Source organism: Fundulus heteroclitus, chromosome 19 (assembly GCF_011125445.2).
Source record: "Fundulus heteroclitus isolate FHET01 chromosome 19, MU-UCD_Fhet_4.1, whole genome shotgun sequence".
NCBI lineage: Eukaryota > Metazoa > Chordata > Actinopteri > Cyprinodontiformes > Fundulidae > Fundulus > Fundulus heteroclitus.
In genome coordinates this window covers 14,650,078-14,661,400 of record NC_046379.1, presented here as the reverse complement: position 1 = coordinate 14,661,400, position 11,323 = coordinate 14,650,078, and the positions used below count along the sequence as shown (strand labels likewise).

At 40.7% G+C, this 11,323-nt stretch overlaps 1 protein-coding gene across 1 annotated transcript in view; it reads right to left on the bottom strand.

Moving 5' to 3' along the window:
• Window positions 1-1,862: 1,862 nt before the first annotated feature.
• Window positions 1,863-11,323, bottom strand: part of prkd3 (protein kinase D3) — a 60,235-nt gene continuing 50,774 nt past the window's right edge. The window contains exons 12-19 of the mRNA XM_012862084.3: window positions 10,020-10,072; window positions 9,512-9,584; window positions 9,305-9,411; window positions 9,016-9,177; window positions 7,067-7,165; window positions 5,790-6,057; window positions 3,842-3,927; window positions 1,863-3,721 (exon numbers count right to left, since the gene is read on the bottom strand). Of these exons, the coding sequence (XP_012717538.1) occupies window positions 3,548-3,721; window positions 3,842-3,927; window positions 5,790-6,057; window positions 7,067-7,165; window positions 9,016-9,177; window positions 9,305-9,411; window positions 9,512-9,584; window positions 10,020-10,072 (1,022 nt within the window). The 3' untranslated portion in view covers window positions 1,863-3,547. The remainder of the gene's footprint in view (window positions 3,722-3,841; window positions 3,928-5,789; window positions 6,058-7,066; window positions 7,166-9,015; window positions 9,178-9,304; window positions 9,412-9,511; window positions 9,585-10,019; window positions 10,073-11,323) is intronic.

The following is an 11,323-nucleotide window of genomic DNA, read 5'->3' as shown; positions in this document are numbered from 1 at the left end:
TCAATACAGGGAAAAAAAGCCAAATAATGTAATTTTCATTAGCTTTATATTTAAAAACATGTCTGAGCTTGATATTATTTTGGCCAAAGTAATTAGAAGCCACTATAGAGGTCTTTAAAAATCACACCACATGGCTCCAGGGCCTTTTAATTAGCATCTGGTGTCCTCGGCTATAAATATGACGTAGCTCATTTTTAAAAATGGGTAAGACAAGAGAACATTAGTGTAGATCTTCCTGTATCAGAAAATGATTAGAAGAGAAAATAGCTACTCAGCTAAGCCTGCCAATATCTACAGTCAGAACAATAAACGTTTTAAAAAACCGAGAAAGGTGAGTAACAAGGCTGGACAAGCAGCCAGGTTTATCATCTCACTGCTAGCAGCCAGGAGGACAATAAAGGAGGTAACAAAAATCCATAAACCTTAGTTTGGGGGAACTGCATCCAAGAATGGTATCTGTTCAAACTTTAGACGCCATCTACATGCTAAAAGTCTGTTGGGGAGCCATGCCAGGAAAATTATTTTCTGTCCAGCAATCAGAAATGTAATCATGCTGATCTGTGCTGGGACTTTCACAGGACCCAACATTGGGTTTGGAGTGAAACAAAAGAGGAACTTGAGGAGAAGGACCTCCTATTTACAGTACAGCAGAGGGTCTATCAGGCCGTGGGCCTGTTGCTCCTCCAAAGGCATTGAGGACCTTGTTACAGTGCAGGGCATACTGAACTCGTTGAAATACCAGATTTTAAACGATAGACTTTACCTGAGAACTGAACATTGGTCGTCAGTCTTTCAACAGGATAGTAATCCAGAACATTTCACAAAATCAAACCATAAATAGTTCACCAGACGCTAAATCAACCTTCTTCCATAACCATTTCTAGCTCCTAAATCCTACCGAAGACATGTGGGGAGAGGTGAAGAGAACGGAGAATAAATGACCCAGGAAACCAATGAAGAGAGAAATGTAGAATAAGGAGATTTCTGCCAATTCTTTAACAGCTGTGCCAATAGGACACAGTCATTAATAGGCGCATAAATGCAAATTACTGTTAACTGATTACTATCATTTAACAGTGTTGGCAACTTCATATCATTTTGATACATAAAGCAGTGGTCCCCAACCCCCAGGCCCTGGGTCATTTGGTAACAGGCCGCACAAAAAGAATAAATAACTTACATTATTTCCATTTTATTCATTATGAGTCTGAACTGTTTAATTAAGAAAAATGACCAGATTCTCTTTGTTACATCCGACTACGGCTCATTCTTGATGCCACATCACCAGAATGGTAACAATTGTGAGTGAACTGAGAGCATCATACTTGGTGGCTAACCGTATTGCTGAGGCTACGGTGAAGAATCGATCCTGCCCGCCACTAAAGTTCATGACATTTGTCATGAACTTCTAGGAGAGGCTGCACAATTACGGCGGCCTTAAAATGCGTACAAGAAATCTCTTCCAGTGTTCTGGATTAAAGTCAAGGCAGAATACCCTGAGCTCGGCAGAACAGCACCGAAAAGACCCATCTGTGGGAAACAGTGACATAAATCCAAAACAAAGCAGACAGGACATAAGCAACACTCTTTAGGTGTCATTGTCTCCCATTGCCCCTAGACGGGACCGCCTGGTTGCAGAGAAACACGCTCAAGGCTCTCACTGATTCGGTGTTACGGTGAGCTGCATTTTTCGTGCGTGATTGCATAATAGAAAATAAACATTTGTATTATATTTAGAAAATAGCAGGGTAAGGACCACTGATGTAGAAAACAGAATCCAGTATCAAAAATAAAGAAATAAAGGACACCTCTGATGGCTTGTGGCGACGCCAAGCAGAGACTCAAACATTACCACCAAACAATCAAAATTACTTTTGGCAAAAAGGGCATTTTATTCCGACGACAGTTATTTGAATCAAACAAGCTTTTTACTCATGAGTGATTTCAAAGTCTTCCTCAAACTCCTTCTTTCCGCCGCCGGCGCTCCTTTGGTAGGTCGTTACTCCTTTGTGTCGAGCAGCTGGCTCTGCTAACTGCTCGTTGCGGCACAACAATGGCATCCAGCTGCTGAAAGCGGGATCTGACGTCGCGCGCCACAACAAACCATCCGACACACACCATGAAGCATCTCACACTTAGTAAAAAAACCTCAGCTGTTTACTGACTTTTGATTGTCTGATGCAGATTTTCTAATTCAGAAGACCTTTTTTTGCTTTATTTAATCAGCTAAGTAACTGAAATATACAAAACACGGACACCTGCCAATCCAGTGGCAACAAGGAAAGAAAAGGAAAAAAAAAAAACAGGAAAAATGACAAAAAGAAACTGAAACACGCTCCCAAACCACATAAACAGAGCAGAGTACAAAACTGGTTAAAATTCCTGAACTTAACTCTGATCAAACGCAGTTTTATTTATAGAATTCTGTTAATTTTAGCGAGACGATTTAGAAATGGTTCGGAGAAAATAATAAGCAAGGACTCTGGAAACGTTATTCAGGTATCCATAAGATGCCTGCTGAGCAGTAAAAAGTCTTTTCCAGAATCTGCACAACAAAAAAAAAAAAGGTTAAAAAAAAAGGAGAGAGGATGCAGTAACATGGTAGCTTGTTTTAAACTCATCTTAGCATTTTGCATGTCCAGGGTCCTGGTTTGCACACAGAAATTCACAATGTTGAATAAATAAAACAGTAAGGAACAACATTTGTAACCAATTTTCAGACCTCTTTCTGCAGGGGAAGGTTGATCACGCTTTCACACTATTAGCTGCCACTGTCAGACCTGAAAACGCCGATAATACCTGCAGCCAGTTCCATGTGAGCTGCTAAGACCTTCCACTCATTGCTAGGACACGTCGCAACAGCAGAGGAAATGTAAAAAAAAAAACAAAAAAAAAAACACAGTTTGCTTTCTGCAGCAGCGAATAGTGTTTTCTATTCAGTTGCTATTCTTATTAGTTGTATAGTGCAATAACCTACAACAGTTAGTAAATACAGAAAAGGACAAACATATGCAGGTGATGGTTCCAGTTCATGCCGAGGGACAAACAGCTCAGAAGAGAGAACAGACCCATTAACAAACTGGTTATCCCTTGTGAAAGGTGCCCTTTCCTCCTGATGCGAGACTGCTTTTGGTCATCTCCTCTCTTACATCAAGACTACTGTCCAGAATGAAGTTTCCTTGGCACTGTTACGTATCAGGCAATACGTTTGTCCTGAAGAAACGAGCCAAAACTAGGCAAATCCAGGGAATGTTTAACAACTTTTACAATAAGGAAGAGAGGGCGTTCCTCTTTGTCTTTTAACGCGCTTCTGTAATGCACACCTTCGCCATGCTACAAAAAAAGATGCTCCCTCCCAAACTCTAAAAGCTCCTGACGTGAAGCTCTCCACTTGGTCAGCTTTGCTCTGTTTCCACAACAAACAGTTCTGGGGGGGAAACCTGAGGCTCCAAAAGCTCATCTGTTTTGTTTTGTTTTTTAAAAAGTCCCCGGTGACCACCCCCCTCTCTTTCACGTGAATGCATGGTGCAGTAAAGCCCATTCACCACTAGGGGTCCTCGTCCATGTCGTCTAGGTTGGGAGCCATGATGAAGTGTTGTGGGTGAACGAGGCTGTGCTCGTCCGCGTACTCCTCCCAGCGCGCGTCGTCGCTCTCGTGGGTGATGTAGCGCTCGCCTCGCCGCGTTTCAAACTCCCTGAGGTCCAGCCACGTCTGGTAATCCTGGAAAACACGCGCAGCTTTAAATCTCTGTAGCTGTAATATTCCTGCCAGGTCTGGCAACTTTCTGACATGGTTCTTTTAAGGTAGGCAAAAAAAAAAAAAAACAGGAAAACGTATCACCTGTAGCCAGGGATGGCTGAGACACTTGTCCACGCTGTACCTCTTCCTCATTTTGACTTGGAGAAGATTGTTGATCAGGTCTGTGGCTGTGGCAGAAGTACACATTGATCAGACTTAGACACACTAAGTACTTTACAGACAGTAAACATAGCCCTGAAGTTTTTCACATCGTAACCCATTAGAACCACATACAGACATGGATTTTATGTGGAGAGAAAACCAAACCATACTTGGTTTTCAAAGTTTTTGACAAATAAAAATCTGCAAAATATGGAATTCATGTTTTAAATATAATACCCCATAACAAAAATTTATTAAAATTGTTTATTCTTTTTCTTTTTTGTTCTACATGTAAAACACTGTGTGGAGGAAAACTAAAACTGCCTATCACCCTGAACAAACACACTGACACATGGCGGTGGCAGCATCATGCTGTGGGCCTGCTTTCCTTCAGCAGGAACAGGAAACTGGTCAGAGTTATGGACCCCAATACAGGGCTGGAAGAATACTGCAAAAGCTTTGAGATTGGGGTGTTGGATAAATACCCTGAATTTTCAGCCACAGCTACGATGGACTGATTTAAATCAAATCATTTTAATGGCTAATGGTGTCTCATGACACCTGTGAACTCGAACAGGACCCTTCTTAAACTGCTGATAATATACCATCCAAGACAATGGCTGGAGGGGGGGGTGGAGGGGGGGGGGGGTTCTGGAGTGCCCATACTGACATGCACACACGAACATGGTGATAAATACACCCTCCTGTGACTGACCGCATTCACTATGCCTGATTGTTTATTCCCCCTGGGACAGGAACCCAGGTTGGATGTGCTCATAAGCGCTGCTCACTTGGGGTACTGGACTTGGATGAACACCCTCCCACCTGAAATATGTTTGCTTATGATGTGGTCTGTATGTTTGCTTTCTTGTGCTGAGAGTTTTTTCTTGCATTGCTCAAATTTTCACAAAGTACAACTAATGCGCTCTTTTTTTTTCTCCCTTCAACCATCCTAATGTATTCCTTTGTCCACTCTGCAAGAAGGCGGCACCTGGCAAGGCTACGGCCGCAGTCTCCCATCTACCCATCTATGTCTGTCTCTTGATGGGCTGTACTGAAACGAAATTTCCCCCTTACGGGGGACAAATAAAGACATTCCAATTCAAGGGCCTAGTCAAAGTACAGAGATAAATACAGCTAATAACCTTCAGCAAGATTTGTCTTTAAATGTCTTGTCTTGTCTAAAGACGTCTAACGGTTTCTGAACATCCCTGCTCTATCTCATCACACCCACAAAGACTTGCAGGTGTTAATGCGGCAACAGCATGGGGGCTGAGGACAAATGCATGCCACACTTAAGATTTTCATTTGTAAAAGAAGTTGGCAACCAGCTGTCCTTTACTTTCAGATTTGCAATTATTCACCACTTTGTGTCTATCAAATATATTCCAATAAAATACAGTTAATGTGTGGTTGTAATGCCAAGAATGAGGAAAATGTTCAAGAGTTATAGATACTTTAAAAAAAAAGGCACCGTCAATAAACTAGAATCATGCCAGATCTCCTCCTAAACAAACATTTTCACACATAGTTTAGGGTTTTGTGACCTTTACAGGGACATATAGAGATAAAAGGAACCACTAAACATTAGCATCATTCTGGGCTGTGAACTGTATGTAGGAGGAGCTACAAGCTTGGACTGTTTAGAAGAAATGAAAGTGATTCATCTCAACCACAGACACAGAAAGCCAAGCTTTAGAAAGTTCAGATGACCCAGACGTGTAGGTGGGGAGGGACAGTTTGTCTGAATTTCACTTTGACAGCAGAATACAGGTGCAGCCAGTTCCTGCGACTATTTACAGAGGTCAAGATCAGAATGAAATGAGCTTGGTAAATTCCAGCAGGAAGGGGGAGCAGAACTGAACAAGGCTGCTCTTTGTCTCCCTACCCTCTGCAGAGATGTCCTTCCAGGGTGTCGGGGGGTACATGAAGGCGGCGTTTTGGATCTGATCGTTGATGTCCTCGTCCTCATTAAAAGGGAAGGTCCCGCTCAAGCTGACGTAGACGATGACTCCCACTGACCACATGTCTAAGGACCGGTTGTAGCCTTTGCTCCGCAGCACCTCTGGGGCCAGGTAGGCCGGGGTGCCAACGACTGACCGCCGGAACGACTTCTCGCCAATGATGCGTGCGAAGCCGAAGTCACACAGCTTTACCTGAAAAAACAGCATGCATAGTAAGCACACATACTTGTTTTTCACACTTGTTTTTAACAGAGCATTAAGAGGTGGATATTTGACCACCGTCCTGGGTCCTCTCTTTTCAACTCTCCTCCATAGTTTCACTTAACACATTCCTATAGTCCGAGATCTCGCTACCAAGACTTCAATGTCTGGAGACCGATTCTACATTGATTTAGTCACAGTTTTTTTTTTTTATTATTGGTGTCAGACTGATACTTCCAATGATGACTGGTCACCACAAATTACAATGTTAGAGTTTATGGTGAGTTCCCAGGGATTTTGGAATAGAAATCGGCCCATATCATCACAGATCCTCTACCGTACATATCAGTGGGCATGAAGTACCTTTCTAAATATTCATCTTTATTTCTTGCCATAGCACACAGTTCTAGCACCAAGGCAGTATGTCACAAGCTTTACATATTTGTGTTTGTGATTGTAGAACAAGAAAAGCTTTTTTTTTCTTGTATGCCTAGCATGTGTCCAGTTGGCATGTCGATAGGATGAGACTTTTTGACCCCAAGATGCCTTTTTTGGTGCAGTTCTCCAACAGTGAACTTTGGAGAGAGAAAAATATTTTTACCTGTTACAAACCTGCTAACTGTGTGCTGTGGCAAGATGGGTCCTCACCTGGTCTTGCTGCTGGTGGCTAAAATAAATATCCACCTACTGTGTTACTAAATAGTAGTTAGTGGCAACTACGATCAACCTGAAAAAGTTGGTAAAAAAAACTGGGAACAACTTGCGTCTTCATGATGGACTATTTGCAACCAAGTGCCAAGGAACCATAGATCTAATTTGCAATTGGTGTTTTAAAGCCTAAAGAAGTTATAGATCAGATTTAAAATGAGAAAAAAGAAAAATTTCCTCCAGACTAAACGGCAAAGAAAAGGCAGTCCCGACCCTTTTGAAAAAGCAAAGCATAAATGATACCATAGACCCACAGAAAACTAAACATCCATGTAATATTTATCTTTATTACCTGTGGAAAGGGTTCTGCAGAGGCCAGTAGTACATTTTCAGGCTTCAAGTCACAGTGAACAATGTTTTTGAAGTGCAGATGCCTCAAGGCCACCAGGATCTGTTGGAAGCACAAGTTGATAGTTAACACAACATAATAACCATGTAAACTATAATTTAATTGGTTAAGTCTATAGATCTGACTGTGTTTTCTTTGAAGGAAAATTTGTTGTTCAGTCATGGGGACGCATAGTTGCAATTTGAGCGTACAGATGCCTTTAAATACTTCCACATTGCACAGCATCAGCTCATCTATATTCACCAGATCCTTGCCTAAGCTCACGCTGTACATATTTCAGCCTGTGGCCCTGGACCAAAACCACAACTCACTCAGCCCCCAAATCCCGGCCCCGGCTTTAACAGACGTCCTTCTTGGCCACATCTGAGCCAGGCCCCGCTGCAGCTAATGGGGGCCGTGGTTAATGGGCCCTGCTGCTGTTTGGGACCCAAAATCTAAGCAGACCCCGGGGCCCGCAGCTCCTCTAATCAGGCCACAACGCCACCAGCGCACTGCAGGCTGTAATCGGCAGCCAGATAGGAGGCCGTGGTGCCGTGTGGACCGGTGCCATATAAACATATCCCCCCCCAATCAGGCCACCACAGTAAGAATAAACAGTGCCTGAAGCTGAAGCAGAGGGTCATCACACCCCGAGACAGAAAGAAGAAGGTTTAAGAGATGAAGCACAAGGATATAAAACGCACAGACAGGAGTAAGACAAATTTGAACTGATGTAACGGAAAATGCAACATACAGCACCTTAAATTCCCCCTAAACTTTTTTCTATTCCCTAACAACAAACTGTATTTTATCGGGATTTTATGATTGTCACAAACTAAAGTAGAATCATGTAAGAAACATAAAAAAACATTCTTATTCAGGACAAGTGAGCCAATACTTTGTAGAATCACCTTCTGTTTTGGGATAAGTCCCTCTCAGCTTTGTTTTATAGAGACTGAAATATTTGGTCTTTGCAAAAATAATTCATGCTCAGTAATATGGGACGGACAACATATTTAAGCACTGAGTTTCAACAGTTGGATGCTGCCACCATCATGGTTCACAGAGGTGTGTTCAAGGCTATATGGGATGTTAGTTTTCCTCCACATACAGTGCTTTTTATGAGGGCCAAAGAATTCAAATCTGGTGGCCATTAAGGCCAACGGGTTTATCTGCCCAGAGCACCTTCATCTACATTTGCTGTGTCCCCTATGTGGCTTGGAGAAAACTGCAAGCTTTACTCCTTATGGTGCTCCTCCAACAATCAGTTGCTTTTGGACACTCTTCTATGAAGAATGACTAACAGCTGTCCTAACAACAGATTTTCCCACCTGAGCTATGGATCTCTGCATCTCCTCCAAAGTTATTGCAGGAAAAATGGTTTCTCTTATCACTGCTCTCCATTTAGCTCGACAGCCATCTATTTGTTTACACTTTTGCCATAATGAACTGAACAGTGCTCTTTGAGGTGTTAGAAGCTTGTGGGTGTTGTTTTATAATCTAATTCAGCTTTAAGATTTTCTACAATTTAGGCCCAGACCTGTATTTGTAACTAATCTTTGCCATTTAGGTGACCTCGGAAGGCTATTGGTTTCAGTGTATTTTATTTAGCAGTATTAGACTAAAGGGAGATGAACAGAAATGTAACAAATTTTTAGATTCACATTCATAAAAAGATTGGAACCTATGTATTAATTTTCTCCCACTTCCAAAACATGTTTCACATGTTTATCTATTATATATAAAATATCAATAAAACACATTAAGGTTTGTAGCTGTAACATGAAAAAAAAGTCAAAAAGGTCAAGGGTTTTAAATATAGTCAACATTTAGATGCTTCACAAACAGAACCATGATCGTGAAACTGTTTTAGTTAGACGGTGGGAATATTAGGAAGTTAACGTGGCCCAAACCTGTGTGACGAGGAATTTGGTGATTCGTTCTGGTAGTTTGCTCTTCTCGCTGGACAGGATCATCTCCAGCATGTCTCCATGCAGCTTCTCCATGACAACAAACACTCGCTCGGGGGTCTCAAACATACACTCCAGGTTAACAATACCTGGATGATGCAGATTCTAAAGAAAAGAGATGAAATAAATTACTTTTTGTGTCTGAGGTCCTTAGTATGCCCCTTATGGAAAGGCCTCCACTAATTGTCTATAATCAATGATTTGTGTTATTATTGATTGATTCCTTCATTACCTGTAATATGGCCACCTCATTCCTTAGCTGGCTTTCCTGCTTGGTAGGAAATCGCATCTTGTCTATAACCTTGATGGCAACGTCTCGGCCGCTCTTTCTGTGCTTTCCTAAAATGTGAGAGGAAGCCCAGATAATGTCGTTTAACACGTGGCATTACTAAATGAAATCATTCTAAATATTAAGACTTTGATAAAATAAAAAACATACCTCCATACACAATGCCAAACTGGCCTGATCCCAGCACCTCATCAGAGAATATTTGATAAATCGAGGCAATATCCTGCACAGATATAATTTGCACTGTTATTTAATAGCTGCCATTTACTTGTGAAGAAAAATCAGGTTTCTTCACATACCGAAATTAGAAGCATCAACAGTTAAATCATCTATGGTTTGGAAAAACCGTTACTTTTCCCAAATGTCTTTGGATATTGCCAAATATTTAACTTTCACTTAGTGCAGAAGTGGAACTAAATAGAAAACCCCATGACCAAAAAAGATGGAGAAAAAAAACGGAAAATGCAGGTTCCTCATTTGTGTGGAGAAGAAAAAGGCTTCCACTCAATGTTTTAATAAAAGCAGCAGCAATATACAATTTCTGGTTTGACCACAACAGCTACTTTAATAGCACACATATGCATGCATTTGCAAGCTGTGCTGGGAAATTGTGCAATTGCTTCTGGTAGAAATGGAAAAAAAAAGAAGCTCCACTGACCACATTCTCCTGGATCTGGCAGTTGGACACAGATATGCTGATGGACAGCTCTTCTGAAAGAGGAAAACAAGAAATCTTTTCACCTGAAGCACTAAAAAAAAAACATTTCCCGCATGCATTGAGCAATAAGTGAATCAATACTGCAATCCTCACGTTCTAGTTTTTCTCTTTTTACACTACTTTCGAGCGTCCTTCTGTCATATCACAACCAAATGCGGACAGAGAACTACATGACAAAGCATTTCATAAAAAAAAAAAAAAAAACAGATCTGGAGGGATTTGTGTCACTAAATGGTGCGAGTACGCAATTCATTTCACAACTTAGAAGTAGGACGTCTACAATGGCTAAAACTAAACACAAGTGAGTGAGCAGAGTTTGGAACAAATCAGTAATGCAAGAGTTTAATTTCAGTCAAAGACTCAAAGGATCAGATGAGCCCGAACAATATTTCCACAAATTAATCCACTTGTTTCTAATGAAAGCTCCCAACTTTTTTTTAAGAAAGTGTTTTATTCAGGTCTGACAGATTTCTTCCTCTCTGGTTCTAAGCAATGGTCTTGCCTGAATCACTAACCAACATATTAACCTCCACGTTAATTGAGAATGTTTCTTTTATATTCTCTTCTTGTTTGTAATCAGTGTGTTTCACTGATTGATCTTTTTTTCTGTTTTCTAATTGTCAGTAAAGGTGTCCCCCAAGGCTAAGTGTTAGGGTTAAAACCTTTTTCCAATTCACATTAATATTGTGGTTGATAATGTTGATGTTAGTGTTTGATTGTCTGCAGGTTTGATTTAAGATCATTCAGTTACATTTGAACCACCTCAAACTGGTGTTAGGTTGCACAAAAAAAGCTCTGGCTTAATATGTACACATTGTACACATTGCCATATCGTCAATTACCCCCTTCCACTTTGTACCTTAAGTTCAAACAATCCCTTTTGCACCCTTGTACTTAAACAATGCAGTTTGAGCCTAATATTATAGTTTATCTTTGTATTAATTTATTGTATGATTGAGATAAATTTTCATAAAATGCTCAAATCTTACATTTAATTACATTTAATTGCATAATATCTGAAAACTTGAGTTAACCTATAATCATATTCATGTTGGTTTGAATCCTTTTTGAGCCAGTTGACAGTTAAAAAAAACTTTAAATGACCTCCTGCTGACGTACAGTATATATAATTCAGTATATACAGTATATTTAATTCAGAAAGAAATGTTACGCAGAAGACTGCATCATATTACTCCACAGAAAATCTAGAACAAAACATAAAAACACTGCAAAGATAAAAAAAA